Source organism: Xyrauchen texanus, chromosome 30, assembly GCF_025860055.1.
Source record: "Xyrauchen texanus isolate HMW12.3.18 chromosome 30, RBS_HiC_50CHRs, whole genome shotgun sequence".
NCBI lineage: Eukaryota > Metazoa > Chordata > Actinopteri > Cypriniformes > Catostomidae > Xyrauchen > Xyrauchen texanus.
In genome coordinates, this window is record NC_068305.1 from 5,537,375 (window position 1) to 5,558,404 (window position 21,030).

At 37.0% G+C, this 21,030-nt stretch overlaps 1 protein-coding gene across 1 annotated transcript in view; it reads left to right on the forward strand.

Moving 5' to 3' along the window:
• The window catches only part of ndufaf7 (NADH:ubiquinone oxidoreductase complex assembly factor 7), a 100,220-nt gene extending 96,975 nt beyond the window's left edge, over nt 1-3,245 (forward strand). The window contains exon 10 of the mRNA XM_052098625.1: nt 2,467-3,245. Coding sequence (XP_051954585.1) covers nt 2,467-2,655 — 189 coding nt within the window. The 3' untranslated portion in view covers nt 2,656-3,245. The remainder of the gene's footprint in view (nt 1-2,466) is intronic.
• The last annotated feature ends 17,785 nt before the right edge of the window (nt 3,246-21,030 follow it).

The following is a 21,030-nucleotide window of genomic DNA, read 5'->3' on the forward strand; positions in this document are numbered from 1 at the left end:
AAAGGCACATCACAGGAAGAGTACTTGACTGGTGTCTTTGCATGACACTGCCTGCACTTCAGACGACCAGCGGTGCAAGATTTGGTGATGTGCAACGGCCTGTGATGTGCTCTTCGTGGAGCAGGAGATACGGGTCTGGCTGTGGAGTGAGACCCCAACTCTGCCAGCTCCTCAGCAAGGGTCTCTCTGAAAGCCCTCCTCTCTTGATGAGGTGCTGTCCTGCTGCTCCACTTTATGTGGCCCACATTCCGGCTCCCAATCGCTATCTGATTCAGTGAGAATAAATAAATGTAATTTACAAAGCTAGACACAACTTTTCCATCTTTTCTGTATTCTATATATATATATATATAGTTTTTCTTTTCGACTGTGTAAATATGTATTATTGTATGTATATTTACTGTAAATACTGTATACTTTGCCAATGTACTATGGAACAAATAGATGGGCCTACACCTCCCCCCATGAATTCAGCATTGTAACAAATAGATGGGCCTACCCCTCCCCCACCTCCCCGCATTGTAACAAATAGACTCAAACACAACATATATTCTTATTTTCAACTTATATTTATTGATTTATTTATATATATATATTTCAGGTCCATTTATATATATATATATATATATATATATATATATAAATACATATTTACAGTAAATATACAAAACATCTATATAGCATGTCAGTAGATCTGAAACAAACAATGAACTAAAACCTCACACACGCACAAACAAATACAAAAAAACACGCACAAACGGTTCAAACACTCACTGAGGAAACACACGACAAATGGTAATTACAAAATGTGTATTCATTATTCAAACTAAAGCTTATTTATGCGGAATATACAGTATATATGTTATAAAACACAAGAAAACACTTACTTGTCCAGAGCAATGTCTCATCTCTCCATAAACATTTCCTCTGCCTCCGAATTATCCGTATTGTTTTCAGAAATTTCATCTCCAAACTCATCATTTCCACAGTAAATGCCTTCTTATATCACATCCTGGGGTGAAAATCCTGTTTTTCAAGTCCGCTTTCACCATATTTAAATCGCCAAATGTGTAAACAGTTCCAAAACAGCTCTCCAATATTTTTACGCACAGACGCACAAAAAACTGGGTAATGGCAAGGCAATTTTGCGCACACACATTACAGAACCGTGCTCTAATCTTCCCACTAAAGCTGCATATCACTGTTTTCAGAATTTCATTGGCTATACGATGCGTCAGTCATTTCCACTCTTCGATGTAATTGGTTTGATCAGTAAACAAAGGAAAGTGGGTATGCCCTTACATTCGACACAGACTGTGGTATTGAAGGCTTTGGACAGGACATGGAAGCTCCTATTGGGTCAAATGAGGTGTCAATCGAAAGGTCAGAGTGCGTGCTTCCATTTTGATACCGGATATAGGAAATGTTTACATCTGAACTGAAGTTATTACCGATAATATGTGAAAGTTTAGGTACAGCTGCCAGGTGCTTTGAAATGATGCAACAAGAGTCTGTGGATATTTATTGATGTAATAATGTGATTTGGACTAAACATTTTACTTGATTTGATCATTTGGACATTTGACAATGAAACAACACCGTTTTTGTCGGGAAGTTATGGATCAGTGGAATACTATGATGCTTCATAGGTGAGTTGCCTAAATTTTGTTATTGGTTGTTTATATGTTGGTGGTCTGACAAAGATATAGATTGTACCTGCTGTTGTGATTGTATCTTAAAATGGTTTATATCAATAGAAAATCAAGAAATTTAGCTTTCCAAAGATATGTGGCATGTGTACCAATGTAACACACAGCAGTTTTGTTTATCGCATACTTTTATTTTGTACATTTAAGGGCCCGTCCGCGGGCTGTGAATTCTATCATGTTAAGGACAACAAAGTCAAGGTATTGGAGTGGCCATCACAAAGCCCTGACCTCAATTCGATAGAACATTTGTGGGCAGAACTGAAAATGCATGTGCGAGCAAGGAGGCCTACAAACCTGATCAGTTACACCAGTTCTGTATTCCAGCAACTTATTGTAAGAAGCTTGTGGAAGGCTACCCAAAATGTTTGACCCAAGTTAAACTATTTAAAGGCAATGCTACCAAATACTAACAAAGTGTATGTGAACTTCTGATCCACTGGGAATGTGATGAAAGTAATAAAAGCTGAAATAAATAATTCTCTCTACTATTATTCTGAAATTGAAAATGTTTAAAATAGTGATCCTAACTGAACTAAGACATGGAATTTTTTTTTACAATTAAATCTCAGGACTTGCAAATTTTTTTAAAAGGTATTTGACTAGGTGTATGTAAACTTCTGACTTTTTTTTAAAATATGTATTAATATAGAATGGCAACTTCTCTCAGAATGACAGCAGAATCCAGTCTCCATGCTAAATTCTATATCCTTACTGATTTTATAACCCATATCCTTTGCTTTGTCATGCTCTCTTTCAGATCCTCCTGAGAAGTTGTCCTGACTCATCCAGCAGAGCTCAGCTCATGCACGGCTATGACATACTGATGAACCCTGAGAAGATGGGCCACAGGTTCCACTTCTTCTCTGTGCTGTCCCGAAGTCGGCTAGCAGCAATTAAAGCGACACTGCTCCCTGTGGCGGGATTTTCAGAGCTGCGCCTGCACTGAACAATCTTTGATGTGATGCATGTAATGAATGTCTGATTTTAGTCAAGAAAATATGGGGGTGTCACTGTGTTATACATTGTATAAAAGAATTTAAAAATATATATTTTTATGGAATGGCACATAGAACTGCTACCTGACAGATAAATTGAATGAGGTTTCCTGAATAAACCACCTGGCTCAAATCCTACCCTTGGATTTGATTCTTTGTTTAACCAGAAGACTTTCTAGTTCTAAGACGTTAACATTCTAAACCCTGGGTAAACGGAATCCTGGGTTATCCTGTTTAATGTTTCATACTGTTCAGGCTTTACCATGATTAAATATTAATCATGTTTCAATGTTTCACACTGTACATTTGTAAACCCTGGGTTAATGTTTTTATTTGCATATTTTCTGTCAAAAACAATGATTGGACGAAATCAGCTCACAACAGTCACACGTAGCTGGGGTATGTGAAAAAAGATGTTAAAAAATGTAGAATGTGTGACAAAAATAATGGCTTCGACCTGTCAAATGAGCTGCTCTTCTGTGGAAACATTGTCAAGCAAATCAACTCCGTTTGTCTTTTATCTTCTGAAACATGTCACGAAAACACAGAATACTGTCTCCATCTCGTATGTTGCTAAACAACTTTCTGTAACATTCTAACACTGCATGATTTCACACCTTTGGCATCGCAATGTGGGGTTAACCCTGCAAATTTGGTGCTAACCCTACAGGGTTTTTTAACCCTGGGTTAAAAGATTTGATATCCCCCTTTCAAAATTACAAGTGTGAAATGTTGCTTTACCCTGGGTTAAAATGATGATAACCCAGGGTTAAGTGATCACATCAAATAAGTGATGAAAAGCCCATAAGTCACTTTTGTGCATTCACAGGGCAGCCCACATATGCAGAGCAGGAAGCTGAGGGTGGGATCATTTAAGTTTTACACCATATTCAGTTTCAAAATGTAGGCCTAGCTTATATTTCCCTGGTAGTATATTTGTTGTCTCGATTTAGTTAACATTTTCAGTTAAAAATGACAATGCGTAATACGCCTGTCAGCGTATTTTTCTGCAGCACAAAAAAAGCTGCTGCAGAAATTGGTGCAACTGAAGCAACTTTTGAAATATTACAACAATAATAACGTGAAACAGAAGAACTCCAAAGACTTGAGGCTTAAGATAAAAAGTGAATAGCAGAACAAGATGCTGAAGCACCATCTGGAAAGAGAAGTCAGAATGCGTGTTAAGATTTAAGCTGAAAACCTGTCAGACAGAAGACAAGCACAGAAAGCTAGAGCACTTGGAGACACTAAAGAAGTTAAATTATGAGATGGTGCGGATGCAAGTTTATGAGCATAAGGAAGACATGAAACAAGAGAGCTACTTAGTGACTGTGCACCTGTGCAGAAGCATGCCCTTAACCCAAGCAGCTCCTTGTTTCATTGCATGTCTCTACAGCAAAATGTGATGAACTCAGATCAAGAAAGCACTGCAGAACTAGTTAGGGTGTTAGCAGAATCCAAGTGCAAGTTGTCTCCCTACCAGAACCTGCAACATTTTATGGAGACCCACTCATGTTCAGTGACTAGAAAATCTAATTTCAGACTTTGATCGTAAGGAAAAACATACCAGTAAGTGAGAAGATTTACTACCTACAAAGGTATGTCGGAGGACCAGCAAAGAAGGCCATTGAAAATTATTTCCTGTTGGGCACAGAGTCAGCTTACCATGCAGCATGGTGTATTCATGCAGAGAGAGCTCAAGCTATTGACACAAGAAAGGAATCCATGCAGCTGAAGCTATCAACAATAGTATCCAAGAGTACAGTCCACAAGAGAGAAGATTTTATTTAAATAAGAAAATCTCGTTGCCAGTGACTTATTCAAGAGAGTTCATCCATGCAAATAGAACTGACATTCCTACATCCAAGACTGCAAGAGCATGGCTTCATCAGGTGCATGTAGCTGGTGACATTGGCCTCCTATTTGGCTATAACTTTCTTCAAGCTCTCAAACCTAAAGTAGTTGTGTCTGGTAAGAAAAATTAGCCTTTTGCTCAAGAGAAAGAAAAAGGCTGGAGCATAATTGGCTTTGGTAATCTCTGTGTCGACCATGTTGATGCCATTGGAGTAAGTCATCGGATCATAGTGAAACAAGTAATGCCAAATCTGCAACAACCTCTCAATCCCAGTAAAGTTCTGAACAAGTCACAGATCAAGGAAATAGTCACACTACCAGACATCAAGAGCTCGAGTCCGACTTCAATGACCGCATCAGTGTATATTCACATTTCTCCTGAAGACTTATTGTCTTTGAATTATTTGTTTATTTATTGTAAAAAATGGAAGGACCCAGTTTATACCCAAGTTTATTTGGCAAGATGAACTTTCCATTCGAGATATTAAGTTGGGAGAGATCACAGTCAGTGACGCAGAGTTTCAAAATACCCATTCATAATACCCAGATAAAGGAAGAAAGATAATTGCTTGATCGCTTCTACAGTTTTTCTGATTGGACAAGATTGGTTTGCCAATTTTATACTTCATTGATCATATGGTTGCAGAGTTATGAGCTTGTTTTTGTTGTAGCGCCTCCTATAGTGGAAGGTGGTTTCAAATGCGAATGAAATCTGATTTTTTTAGATGTGTCTCAGTCCGGACGCTATAGCTACTCAAATCAGATTTCAAATGGTCTTTAGCATTACTCTTAACGTGACACACAGCGATGATGGCTGTGTCTCGTTTTGAAGGCTGCATGCTAGGTAGGACGTGTCCTATGAAGGCTGCAGTATTCCGAGCATCCTCCTTTAAACAAGTCTTGTATAAACTAAACAGCCTTCATAGGAGAAATGGAAACGGAACGTATCATGGTTGCTATGACAGCATGCCACACTTTAACAAGTGTGAGCGCTTTGAGTGACAAGGGAACAAAGTCCTTCTGGAAGGGAATTTATAAGGTACATTTTAGGAGAGTTATAATGATGTAAAGTGAAAAGACAATAGATTTTACAGGTGTACTTTTAGAATTATATATTAATATAATTATGCATATTATATACTCTGCACCATCTACTTAGGTACTTCAACTTGGGAATTAACATTACTTGCGTTTTTGAACATCACATTTACGGGCAAATTGGTGTTATTTTTTTTGACATTTCTGTTGAAGCAAAGAATTGTGGGTTGTGAGTGCCCACGAAGGATACACCTCATCCATCCTCCAAATTCCTGTGAAAGAAGGTTGCATTCGAAGGCTGCATTTGAAGTGTCCTACTCACTTTTCTGAAACGAGACAGCCTCGATGACGTATGCGGCCAACAAATGCGACATCTGGAGAACGCAGCCTTCCAAACGAGACACAGCTGACATAAAAAATTGGTGACTGAAGCACGGAACATCACAATATTTACCAGTCTCCTCTGTCGCTGAGTTTTTCTTGTGCGACAGTGGAGTTCTGCGCCGCGACTGGACAGGGCGCTTATTTGGAGAGCGAGATGATGCACCTCCATTTTTCCGGCATCTGTTTTGAAAGCATCGTCACGTGGGTATGCTTATGTCATTACCAGAGCCATATAGAGAGAGAGTTGCGACAACGGAAGTTCTAAATGCTTGATCGTCACGTGATTCACGTAGACTTCAGATAGTTCCAGGAAGTGCTTTGGCGGGCATTTCAAACTGTTAGAGTGACAGAACTGCGATTTCTGGTAATTAGTAGTCAATAAATGCATTTATTTTATATATTTATGTAACACCGACATATGTATGTAGCATGAGTATGTTGTTACAGCGATGTTGTTTTTTTAAAGATCAAATCAGCTAATATTTGAGGATTAGTGTTCGCTTACCGTTATTTGCCTCAACTTATTTCAGGCTAGGGTTTCTGTTGCTTTTTTTATGTTACCTCATGTTCATTGTTTTCACTAATCTCATGGTAACTAATGTCATATTTATGACTTTTCAGATAGTACAGAGACAGGCTGGTGACAGGTGATTTCCAGCTCGCACCGCACAATGGGTCAATGAACTATTAACTATTAGCAGCAGTTACGTAAATGTAAAATTTAGTGAAATGAAGCTTATTGTTTACAATTCTTACAATTCTATATATAGTAATATAATTATTTATGTATTATAAATATTATATATCTAATGTATAATTCTTACAATACTTATTCATATACACAATATATTCAGCTTTAAAACAACTTAAGCATACTCGTATATAAACTGCCATTCAAAAGTAATGAGGCTGAAAATTCAGCTTGGCATCACAGGAGTAAATTACATTTTAAAATACATTCAAATAGAAAACAGATATTTTAAATTGTAATAATATATTATGATATTACTTTTTTTAAAAACGATGGATGAAACTGAATCAAGAGAACAGATTTTACAATTAATAGGGTGTTCGTTACTAACTTTATCCAGCTCCAATCCTTGCCTAATCTGTTAGTTATCCGATAACATCCCTTATCTCCTAATTTAATGAGGTTTTAATCTCAACAATAAGGTTTTAATTTACAAGTTATTTTTATTTAGATGTACTGATAATATACAGAATAAGATAATATTATTCTTTAAACGTCTCACCTTTTAAAAGTGCGTCGCAAACGGTTTGTTCTGCTGCATCTCTATGGCGCGTCATGTGTTTGCTGCTACTTCCGGGAACTATTGAGAGGCTCCACGAGCCGCCATTGCTGTAAAAAAAAAACGTTCCATTGGAGTCAATGGAGTTGTCGCAACTCTCTCTCTATATGGCTCTGGTCATTACCAAAGAAACCCATGCAGATAGGTTGGTTATGTCTGAATGGGCAAATCTGATTTGATCACTTGCAATTAATAGTGTGGACAGTCTGCCTGAAAAGATCTGATTTGAGAACAAATCTGATTTGCCTTCTGTCTGAACATGTGTATAAGGTTTCGTAAGATTTGGCCTTTTCATTTGGTAGTTATTGGTCAATCCGTACAAAATGGAGGATGCCTGAACAATTTTTAGGGTTTTATCTTTGCAACACTGACTAATCAAAATTCCTTTGATATTTTTTGTCAGGAGGGTTCATAGTAGATACACAATCTTTGTGCAAATCGGACATAAGGGCCTAGGAAGAGTTATTAGGAGAACTATGCAAATTAACTAAAATATTTTCAAGACTAAATGAAAACGTTTTGTTTGCCTTGAACTAAGGAATCAAATGATGTTAGACACTTGAGTGTGCGACAACTAGTGTAGGAGTTATAGGTTAAAACGTAGGCTAAATATGATCACTATAGCGCCACTGACGCCAATCGGGCCGAAACTTTGATATGCTGTAGTATTTTGGGAGCTACCTTCCCTCAAAGTTTCAGCTCTCTGCGACTTACGATTTGGTCTGCACGATCAGTTTTAAGGCATAATAAGGCATAATAATAATAATTATAAAAATCCTTACAATTACAACATAATAACTTAATAATAAAACGGTTAAAAAACGACTTTTCTTAATGTAACGTGATTCAAGGAATTAGGCTACTCTTTATTTATTAGTAATTAAATAATATTTTCTGTTCTGTTGTTACTTGTGTTATAAGTATGATTTTAATTTGATCAAAATGATTGTGGTCAAAGTAGGCCTAAGTTTTGACAATTTCGTGTTCTATTTAAAAGTTGAATAAAGAGAATGGGGAAAACGGCTCATTTTTAGTTTTTTCGTTTTGTTTAAGAAACGGAAAAACAAGAATTCGGCTCGATTTTTCTTTTTATGTTTATGGCTTGAATATTTGATTCACACATATGCACTGAAACGGTCCGTGTAATTTGCGACCATTTTTTAACCCAAAAATGTATTTATTGGTTTTAAGACTGATAAATGAAATAATACAAACTCATTTCATGTTGACCATTTCATTTTCTATATAAAAAGGAATAAACGAGATTGGTGGAAGGCTCATTTTTTGTTTTCCTTCAGTGTTTAGGCTAAAACATTTTTTTACGCCTTGAATATTTGATAAGCACAGGTAAGCTGCACTGAAACACCCCTTTCATTTGATTGGTCAAATTGCCCCGTCTTCTGTATCCTGCTGCCTTCAGCTAGAATTAGATTTGAGATCGCTCTGCAAAGTCTCAATTTTCATTAAATATTTTCCCGATCCACCACTAACTGTAAACTATGCATGCCATATGTATTAGTATCTTGCTGCTTGGCACATAATGGTGTTGCTTGTAATGGACAATGCGCGAGTGAGAGATCGCAAGCCACATCACTAGGTTATGCTGACAGGGAGCTGGTCTATATATTACTTTTATATTTAATAACATTGTATTATTTTGTAATACAGTGTATCCATGCCCCAATAAAAATGTAATAAACTCTTATTCTTGCAGATGGGATTAAGGCAGTACTGGTAGCAGCAGTTGTAAATTTTGTTCATACCAACTAATATTTATAAAGTTACTATAGTTAATATTTATAATATTATTAAATGTGACAATTCATAAATGTCTTTACGAATAATTTACACAAAAATAATTTCTGCTCTTAAATGAGAACCGTTATACGGTCCCTGGCGTTATAAAACTGTTATTTTGAGAATTGTACATTGTACACTATTTCAGAGGATAAAAAAGTGTTGGGGGAAAAAAAAATCACTTTTGAAATCAATAGTCTCTGCAGTCTGCGCATGCGATGTGAAAGGTTGTGAAAACGCCCATTGCTGGGTTATTTGGGAACCCAGCGCTGGGTAATATTGGACAGAACATGCTGGGTTATTTCTTTTTATTATATACATTAACCAGTGTGCTGGGTTGTTTTTTTGACACAATGCTGGGTTAAAACGACTACATATTAAAGGGTTACCATTTTAGATGATAATGATGATAATAACAATAATAACTATATAATAATTGTTAACTAATTCTATAACTAAAAAAAATTCTATATTTCAAATAATACCAAAGGGTTCACATTACAATATTTCAAATATGTAAATAAATAGACAAATGTAATTAAATAAGTACAAAGATGCTACACATAGACTTGCATTTATTCATTAACAATTTAGTCATCTGCAGCATAGATGTTTTGTCGAATTTTAGCGTTTATGCTCATTGATTACAAAATATAAAGGTTCACGTAACAAAATTCCAAATTGATCAACACAAAAACATTTAATTGCCTTCATGTATATTGTGGAGCGGAGGGGGGCGGGGCCGGTGTGGAATATCGCGCGCCCGGTCCCCAATCGGCCTGATGAGGCGCGTGACGATGGTTTGAGAGAGAGAGAATTACGGGCATGTCCGTCATGTGTGTGTTTCTGTTTATGTTTGTGCTTTTGGTTTAAGTTTGCATTAAATTATGATTTATGTTGACAAGCCGGTTCTTGCCTCCTCCTTGCCCATCCTTAACAGTGTTACATATATACATGGATATTCACAAACATTAAATATTTTAATTAACACCCTGATAACACCCAGAAGTCTGAAAACAGAGACCGGCTAAACCCTTCTCACCTTTGTTAAGAACTTGGAAATGCTGTACAATTTTTGTGGTTTTTAAGGGGGAAGAGGCTCTAGAAACAGCCAACTTTCCTCAAGGTTATGGATGTGCATTGACAAACAACAGTACACTATCCAAAGCAATGTGCCCCTGTTTGGGAAGTTTTGCAAAAGGTATATAAAATGCCTCGTATACAGAAAATTCAACAATGCGTTTTTTTGCAGGCCTCAGTTTGATTTGCAGAGGACTAAAAAATTGCCCAGATAGCACGTACATCAGAGATGTCTGTTTAAGAGAGTTTCATCTGGAAAGTATCATATTTTATTTACCATCAGCTAAATGTCTTAGATCAGTTTTACAAACATTTTTTATCATAGACGTCTCAAAGACAACTGCTGAATGTCTTTTGACATCAGAGAGGAAACATCTTTTAGTCTTTCAGATGTAAACACACAACAAATTGAATAGTTTGTCAGAGTGATGCAAAAATATGTTTTTGTTTTCTTCTTCTAACGCATCCTCTGCATCATCTAGATAGATATATAGCCAATATAATTACACAATTAATTCGTTATTATACAATTGTTTTTTCCCCGGCCAACGTATGTAGAATACATGGCTAGTATTGACCCTTCGCTAAGCTCCGCCCCCTTGGTTACGGTTTCTTGCTCTTGACAAGCTCTGCAGAACTCCCCTTGGAATGAATGGGAGACTGAATAACGATGTTTTGGCTAAATATTCTCATAAATGGAATGGATAATATTTTACTTGGCTGGTATGAAGTCTCATTGTAATGCATATTTATCTGAAGGTTTTTGTAAAAGTAATTGTTAAATTACACAGTAATTTGTTTAAAATGGTAAAATTATTACAGTAATATTAGAGTTTATAATTTTTTCATTTTTTATTTTTAATACATTTGCAAAGATTTCAAACAAACTTCTTTCATGTTGTCATTAGGGGGTATTGTTTGTAGAATTTTGAGAAAAATTATTAATTTAATCCATTTTGGATTATATATAAGGCTGTAACTTAACAAAATGTGGAAAAAGTGAAGCACTGTGAATACTTTCCGGATGCACTGTATATACAGGTATCTTTGTAATAAATAAACAAAGACGAAAGTGATTAAATCATAAGGTAATACAAGACATGTTCACCTTGAACCTAAAATTTAGTTCTATTTTTTTTCTTTAGGCAGCATAAATGACCAAAACGGAATAAAAACACATTTGATAAGAACACACATTTGGCAGCATTGTTTGGGAACCCAATACATTTTTAGGCTTATTTACTATGATGATTATGATAATTATCTTTACATTTATAATTGTCTTTATTTTTTAAGTCGTATGCTTGTCATTTTCACCTGTTGCTGCATACTTGCGTGATGGCAAATGGAGCTGTTGGAAATGTATGGATTTGGGGATGTGGTTATATAGAGGATTTTTTTTATCACTTTGTTATTTTTATTGCTTTTTAGTTTCGTATAAAGTGCAATTTGAATTTCAATATATTAAATTTTTAAAGCAAAACCAATAAAGCAAAAATATTCACCAAACTTGGGGATTCACCATGAAATCGGATATTGATATTTTAAATGCGATTATCATTAAAATGTTTTTTACATATCGCCCAGCCCAAAAGGGAAGTAAAATGTTTCATGAAGTAAAATGAAGTAATTTTATGGAGACCCGCACAAACACTTGTACTCAATTCCATATTGCAACATGTTACATATTAATATTTGCATATTTGTTTGTTTTTGAGTAGTCTATGGGAAATATAAACATTTTATTTTATTGAATAATTTTGTTTTTGAAAATAGTAAATGATTCATTTGTGGAATGGCTCTTTTGAAAAAACGCATCAACCAAAAATGTAAAAATTGGCTCCTTAGTGAAAAAAGGTTCAAGACCCCTGGTTTAGAGGGATGTCGTGCACGGGATTAATGCACATAGTTTTTTGAATGTTTGAATGTTGCTCTAATGTTGGAATGTGGTCTTTATAGGTTATTATTTTCTTAAGCGTAAGAAATATGATATACATCTTTCCCCGCAGGAAGCTGAAAAATTTGGTAAGATATGAGGTGGACCGGTTTTCTTTAGTGCTGGCTCAAGTAAGTGCAGGGGAGTCATTACACAGGTAAGTAATCATCTACAATTCAAATGTCTCAAACAGATTAAAGATAAATTAGGAAGAGTCATTATTGTTTTAGCAGAAATTCAGGTGCAAAGGTTGATTTTGGCGAATATATATGCACCTAATGTTGATAATCAGGGCTTTTTAATAGATCTTGAAGGGACGTTGCAAGCCACTGGAACCCCTCATGATATAATATTGGGAGGACACTTTAATCTTTTGATGGACTCAGTCCTTGGTCATAGTTCAAGCCCCCTAGAGCTTAACAGGATGTGTAAAAATTTTGGTCTTACAGATATTTGGAGACTTTTGAACCCATCTGTGAGGGACTATATGTTTTTTCATTTATCCATAAGATTAAATCTAGAATAGATTTTTTTTTAAATATCTAAATCCCTCATTTCATCTGTTATTGATTGCTCAATTGGAAACATTTTAGTCTCAGATCATTCCCTGGTGTGTTTAGAGGTGTTGCCTTGCTGGCGCTTTAATGTATCCCTTTTTGCAAAATCCTGAATTTCAACAAATGCTAAAGGCTGAAATCAATGTTTATATGGAGACCAACTGACCATCAGTACCCTCTGTGGGCATGGCTTGGGTGGCACTTAAGGCATTTTTTTAGGGGCCGGATCATTCAGTATGCTTCATTCACCAAAAAATCTAAAGCATAAGAACTCGTGGAACTGGAAGGGAATATTAAAAGTGCCGAAGCAGAGCTGAAGCGCGAGTGTCATCTAATGGCCTCTGAGAATTGACATGATTGAAATACAGATATAAAACTATTTTGTCACGGAAAGTGGCGTTTTAGCTATTCAGGGCAAGACAGTCATACTTTGAGTCGGGGGACAAGCAGTGAAGCTTTTGGCTAGATATATGTAAAACAGACAATTTTTAAAACAATTTTTTTTCTTTTTTGACCATTCCCATAGTGAATTCTGCTGGTGGTGAAATATTTACCCCAACCATTGATATTAATAATGCTTTTAAAGAATTCTATCTTGATCTCTATAGTTCCATGTCTTCGTCTACTGAGGAAGATATTAGAAACTTTGTACATTTTCAAAATCGTACAAGGAAAAGCTAGTTTAAATGTATTTTGCTTCTAATTCTGTGAATTGACGGCTGCATCGCGTTTACATCATGTTTATTTGTGCCGTTCACGGCTGCGATTCTCTTTTCCCCCAGCAGGTAGCGCAGGGGCTCACTTGTGGTCCTACAATAATTTTGATTGTATGTGTGTAGCATATATAAAATATATATATATATATATATATATATATATATATATATATGTAGAGGAGGAGAGAGACGATGGAGGTGGCGTTGATAATGAATCTGATTCAGATTCAGAATCAGACTCTGAAATTGAGTGTGCTGGGGACTCATTTCAAGAGGTTGCAAGAGATGGCACAGTATGGGTTGAACAAAATCCTGGCAAGAGGCCAATATAATGAGAGAAACCCCAGGGCCAACATCTTATTCCATGGACAATATTACAAGTCCATTGAGCAGCTTACTGTGTTTGATTGACACAGAAATGTGGCAAAACATACAAAAGTACACTGATGCGGAAGCTGGGCAGAATAATGCTAAAAAGTTAAAACTGACAGATGACGAAATAAAGGATTTGTTGGTCTCATTTATTTGAGAGGTGTTACAGGAGGCAAAAGCATGAGATTGGGTGACTTTTGTCTAATGAATTTGGACACTTTCTGGACACTTTTTCAAAGAGACAATGTCGCGACAGAAATTCCGAGATATCATGCGCTATCTGCGCTTTGATGACAAGAACACGAGAGCTGCCTGCCTTGTGACAAATAGATTTGCCATGATATCCGAGATATTTGACAAATTTGTGAAAAACAGCATTGCTTCATACACGTCCGGCGAGAACATAACAGTTTATGAACAACTGTTCCCTACTAAGGCGCGCTGTCGTTACACATATATATTGCTAATAAACTGGACAAATTTGGCATACAATTCTGGGTGGCCGTTGATGTTGAAACAAAATATATGCTGAATGTATAGTATATTTTTCAATATTCTAGTATGTTTTCATATACAGGTGAAACTCAGTGTGGGCAGTGCCACACCTCAGCAGTGCCACAGGCTGATAGCATCCATGCCACGCCGCATTGAGGCAGTAATTAATGCAAAAGGGGCCCAAACCAAGTACTGAGTACATATGCATGATTATACTTTTCAGAGGGCCGACATTTCTGTATTTAAAATCCTTTTTTATTATTGATTTCATGTAATATTCTGATTTTCTGAGATTCTGAATTTGGGGTTTTCATAAGCTGTAAGCCATAATCATCAAAATTATATCAAATAAAGGCTTGAAATATCTTACTTTGCTTGTAATGAGTCTATATAATATATTAGTTTCACCTTTTAAGTCGAATTACTGAAATTAATGAACTTTTGCACGATATTCTAATTTTTCGAGTTTCACCTGTATTTTCAGTATGTTTTTATATATCAAAATACTTATATGAGTTTCCAGGCCTTTCTGTGACCCAGGAGAGAGCATATGAGGTTACTAAAAGTGTTGATGCTGCAGAGAACACAGAGAATGTTTGATATCCTTGAATAACAGGTGTATGTATACCTTAAAACCTCTTTAAAAACCTTCAAAAACAGCATGCATTTCTGTTAATTAGCAGTATTCTGACATATACCCTTGATGTATTTCTTAGATATCTCTGATATGTTATGTCTCTGGCATGGTGTTTTGCCTTAATGAGATAAATATCTTTGGAGCTTGTATTTTCTTTCATTAATCAAATGATAATGCGAAGGAACAAACAAGGCCGCCTCATTATAATGGTTTGCTGAAATGTGGGTGAAAAGTAAAAGGTATATGGTGAGGACAAGGCTGTTTGTCTCTTACACAAATGTTTCTAGGTTGAAGTGTTCTTACCATGAACTATGACATATGTTCAAATTACCAGCTGATGTATGTTTTTTAAAAAATAGACAGGTGGGGGATTTTCCACCAATATTTAATTAACGAAGGAAATAAAACATATTGGTGGCGAGAGAAAGAGACAAGGGTAATAATCCCATTGGTCAGATAATGGGCAACAAGATAACAAAAAGGTATATAACTGAGAACTTAGGATAATGGGTCAGAACGGACAGCTGACCGGTCTCATGTTTGTTGGTGTTCAATAAACTTCAACTTTGGCATCTGGAACTCAAGACTCCGAAAGTTTTCTTACAACTTAGAGAGATTCATCGTGATTTTCCACGACAAATGCTGATTCCCTATCTAGGAAAAGACGACAGTAGGCCGGCTTGTCCGCGGTTATCGGACAATGTTGTCATGCTTCTGGTCGAGCCTTTCCTGGGAAAGGGAAGAAATGTAACGATAGACCATTTCTTCACCTTGTTGCAACTGGCAAACAATCTTTTGGCGAACAAAACCACCATTGTTGGCACAATGAATAAAATCAGACGAGAGATGCCAGAAAGATTTTCCACCAAGGTAACGAGGGCTGGAAAAATCATGCTCACGTTTTACCAGGCCAAGAAGAATGTATGCATCCTGAGTACAATGCATCAGACAGTTTCAACTGATAATGTCACAAAGAAACTGCCCAATACAATTTCCCACTATAATAGCACTAAAGTTGGCGTTGATGTAATGGACCAGATGGTACGACTGTACTTGGTAAAGGGTGGATCCCTTGGTAATGGGTGTATTCCATCTCTGGCCTGTAGATTAGTTTTACAATGTCTTGGACCTGGCTGCAAAAATGGCAAAGGGTGTAGTAGCTCAGAAGCGACTTTTTCCTCTAACCCCTTCCCCACCTGCCGAAAGGAGACAATGTCAAGTTGGCAGATTTTCAGGGAACAAAACTTTTGAGATCTGCCAAGCATGTAAGCGACTTGTCTGTGGCACATGCTCTAAGAAGCCACCAAAGGTGTGTTTGGAATGTTGACAAAGTTGGTCGGTTTGGAAAATGACGGATGACACGGTCATTGAGGGGGAGTGCACTCTAGATTTCGGCTGTCGGTTGAGTATACCGGCACATAGAATACATAAATAGCACTAATATAGTATTTTTTTCATTTTTGGTTTTTATCTGTTTTTTTTAGTTTTTTTTATTTGGGTTGAATATATTGTATTTTATCTCGCGTATTATAGCAGAATGTATAGTATAATGGAAAATGAATATATTTTTATAGCCTATATCCCTATTTACTAGATATTTACTATTTACCAAAAAGCCAGAAATGCTTGAACAATTGAAAGTTTCGCCTCCTTTTTAGATTCCTTCGGTAGGAGGAAAACTATTGTTATTGACGGTTTTATTATTATTATTATTATTATTAGATTCCTCCGGTAGGAGGAAATCTATTGTTATTGACAGTTTGATTATTAGATTCCTCCGATAGGAGGAAATCTATTGTTATTGACGTTTTTATTATTATTATTAGTTTCCTCCGGTAGGAGGAAATCTATTGTTATTGACGGTTTTATTATTATTATTAGATTCCTCCGGTAGCAGGAAATCAATTGTTATTGACGGTTTTATTATTAGATTTCTCCGGTAGGAGGAAATCTATTGTTATTGAAGGTTTTATTATTATTATTAATTTCCTCTGGTAGGAGGACATCTTTTGTTAATGACAGTTTTATTATAATTATTATTATTAGATTCCTCTGGTAGGAGGAAATCTATTGTTATTGACGGTTTTATTATTATTATTAGTTTCCTCTGGTAGGAGGAAATCTTTTGTTAATGACGGTTTTATTATTATTATTATTATTATTATTAGATTCCTCCGGAAGGAGGAAATCTATTGTTATTGACGGTTTTATTATTAGTATTAGATTCTTCCGGTAGGAGGAAATCAATTGTTATTGACGGTTTTATTATTATTATTATTATTAGATTCCTCCGGTAGGAGGAAATCTATTGTTATTGACGGTTTTATTATTATCATTAGAATCCTACGGTAGGAGGAAATCGTCTAGGTTACGGATGTAACCTCCGTTCCCTGATGGAGGGAACGAGACGTTGTGTCGAAGAAGCGACACTAAGGGTCTCTCTTGAGTGCCGAATATACCTCTGATCTATGAAAAAAGGCCAATGAGAAGTTGGCAGACAGAATTTGCATGTCCCGCCCCAGACATACGGGTATAAAGGTGGGGAAATGCGTCTGTTTCATTCACGATTTTTCTGGGGAGCCGGAAATGGTCCGGCCACAACAGTGGCTCGGCTCAGCGACGTGGCCGGGAGTTCACAACGTCTCGTTCCCTCCATCAGGGAATGGAGGTTACATCTGTAACTTAGACGTTCCCCGTCTGTCGCTCACTTCGACTTTGCATGTCGGACATCTGGGCGTCAGCCTCAACCTGGGCGTGCTGTCCCGAAGGCGGCAGCCCAGATGAGTCATCCGCGTCAGATGCCGGACCGCTCTCCGATGCAGCGGTGAGCTCATCCAGCTCGGGGGGCTCAAGAGGATAGGCAGGCTTGCTGTGAGGCGAGTCGCTGTTGCTTCGAGGCCGGTCGCAGTGAGAACATGAACCATCCACAAACGCTGCCTCGGTGTGATCACAGCCCAGACACACGAGACAGCACCTATGGCCGTCTGAAGCGGAGAGCACTCTACCGCATTCACACAGGGGCGGATGGGCATCTTTATAAATATGTCAAAGCCCCCAGGGGCAAACTGCACTGCCGTGCAGAGAAGGAGAAAGCCGCTGAAGTGCGCCATAGATCCAACAGCAGTAATCGCTCAGAGGTAGAGGAACAGGTGTATGACTCGCAGCTCACTGCATACACGACCATCGGCTCCAAAGAAAATTTCTGAATGAAAGGCATTTCCCCGCCTTTATACCCGTATGTCCGGGGGCGGGACATGCAAATTCTGTCTGCCAACTTCTCATTGGCCTTTTTTCATAGATCAGAGGTATATTCGGCGCTCAAGAGAGACCCCTAGTGTCGCTTCTTCGACACAATGTCGAAGTGAGCAACAGACGGGGAACTATTATTATTGACGGTTTTATTATTTTTATTATTAGATTTATTAGAATCTATTGTTATTGATGGTTTTATTATTATTATTATTATTATTATTATTATTAGATTCCTCTGGTAGGAGGAAATCTATTTTTATTGATGGTTTTATTATTATTATTATTATTAGATTCCTCCGGTAGGAGGAAATCTATTGTTATTGACGGTTTTATTATTATTATATTCTTCCGGTTGGAGGAAATCTATTTTTATTGACAGTTTTATTCTTATTATTAGATTCCTCCAGTAGGAGGAAATCTATTTTTATTGACTGTTTTATTATTATTATTAGATACCTCCGGTAGTACGAAATCTATTGTTATTGACGGTTTTATTATTATTAGATTCCTCCTGTAGGAGTAAATCTATTGTTATTACGGTTTTATTATTATTATTATTATTAGATTCCAACAGTAGGAGGAAATCTATTGTTATTGACGGTTTTATCAGATTCCTCTGGTAGGAGGAAATCTATTGTTATTGATGTTTTTTTTTTTATTATTATTATTAGATTCCTCTGGTAGGAGGAAATATATTGTTATTGACAGTTTTATTATTATTATTAGATTCCTCTGGTAGGAGGAAATCTATTGTTATTCACAGTTTTATTATAATAATAATAATTATTATTATTATTAGATTCCTCCGGTAGGAGAAAAATAAACATTAGCTAGCAATTCTATATACATTTTCTACAAAATATCAATAACTTTATTTTGCCAATGTTGTCGCTTATGAAAGATCCACCTGAAGTTATTTGAGGCAGAGAGCAGATGCTGTTAATTTTTCAAGCTGTTCAGACCTCCCAGGAAACTGGCTTGCTTGTTAGATAAGTTATCTAGCTTGTTGATTTACCCATGTAATTAAAAATAAATGGTAGATATATTTCTGTAGTTTAGCTGATAGCCTTACCCATCCATCACACAGACATGATTTTAGCTTGTGCAGGGCTGCAGACTGCGACCAAATTTTGAGACAGTGCGAGTAATTTTTTCAACTACTCGCACATGTAAATTTGACGATTTTTAAATTTTTTATATTTCAAGTTGAAAAACGAGGAGGGAACGAGTCTGCAAGAGTAAGGTGGTCCGTGAGTGATTAGTCAACTACGTGGGTAACGTCATCTACACTTGTGTCTCGCTTCGTGGCGTCCCACTCTTCGTCTGTAAAAGTTAACCATGGCGAAAAGAACCATTGACACATTTGTTTTCATCTACGGCTCCTCCTGTATCAGATCCAGGCCCTTCAGAGGTCGACGAGTTAGAAGAGGCCGTGGCGAAAAAGGCAAGAACACAGTTTCTATCGGGAAGACACGCAGGCTTGAGTGAAGTTTGAGATGCCATTTACTTGATAGATGTAAAACGGGAGGTGATGTCTCTCTTTTTGGCGTAGGCAGTCCGGCAGTCCGAGGTAGTTGTACCCGGAACCGTCATGTCCTGCCGGAGATAGGAGGCAGGGGCAAGGAGCCTACCCCCCTGCGGGACAGGGCTCAACTGGTGGTGGTGGGGAGGTGGAGGTTGCAGTGTTAGCACACCGAAACAGCAATGTGATAGATTGTGAGCGGACTTATAAAGCATTGGCTTATGTGCGATTGGCTAGGATTTACCCAGCTAATGATGTGATGATGTGCACCTGCTGGTCTTCCCACTAGAACTACGCTCCACTTCCATTTCTGATAGGAATGGCTGAGGGAGTTTACATGGCTTAGATTTAGCAAAACAGGGTTTCCGTGGGTCCTTTAAAAGTCTTAAATTGAATTTAAAAAGTCTTAATATCTTAAATTACAAAATGTCTTAAATTTTGGTGCGTGAATAGAGGAGATGCTTAAACAGCAGAATCTGTGTGAGTCAAAACCATCTCTCTCTCTCTCTCTCTCTCTCTCTCTCTCTCTCTCTCTCAATTTCAATTTAAAAGTACTTTACTGGAATGATTGTGTTTACATACCATATTGCCAAAGCATTAATACACAAAACAGATAATGACAAGACAAATAATAATAATAAGATAGAATTAAAATAAGGTGCCAGGTAATGAATCAAATACAATAAAAACTATAATAACAATATACACTATACAATATAAAATAAAATATGCATTTAACAGGACATTATGAACATAAGAGAATAAAAGTACTGTGAATGAAGTACATTAAGGCAGTAATTGGTTTCTGAGGGTGTTCAGCTCAAAAATTAATTTAGCTGCAACTGATGCATGATGGTCCTCCCCCAGTAACACCAGCATCTGATCGGTTTCTGCCAAACTGGAAAACTGTGGCATGAGGTTTGAAGGGTGTGGAGGTATCTCTCTCTCAACTCTGTAAATTTCTCACAGTGAAGGAGAAAGTGTGTCTCTGTCTCGACCTCACCCGTGTCACAGTGAGCACAGACTCGTTCTTCCTTTGGAAGCCATGTTTGTCTGTGTCTGCCTTTTTCTATGTTCAGACTGTGATCACTGAGTCTGTATTTGGTGAGGATCCGTCTCTGTTTTGGATCTCTTACAGTGTGCAGATATTCTGCCAGATTATATGTTCTGTTTAGGGCCCGATAACATTCCAATTTGCTTTGGTTTTTACTTTCATTTTCCCAATGGTCCAAATATGAATTTTTGCTTTCTTTTATGATTTGGTTTATTCTGATTTGGTTTTATTCAGCAGAGCTGGTCTGAAACTGGTGTTTGTTAGTTGTTAGTGGGTTTGTGAGTTTCAGAGCCAGCTGACAAAGGGGACTGGTTTTAGGCTT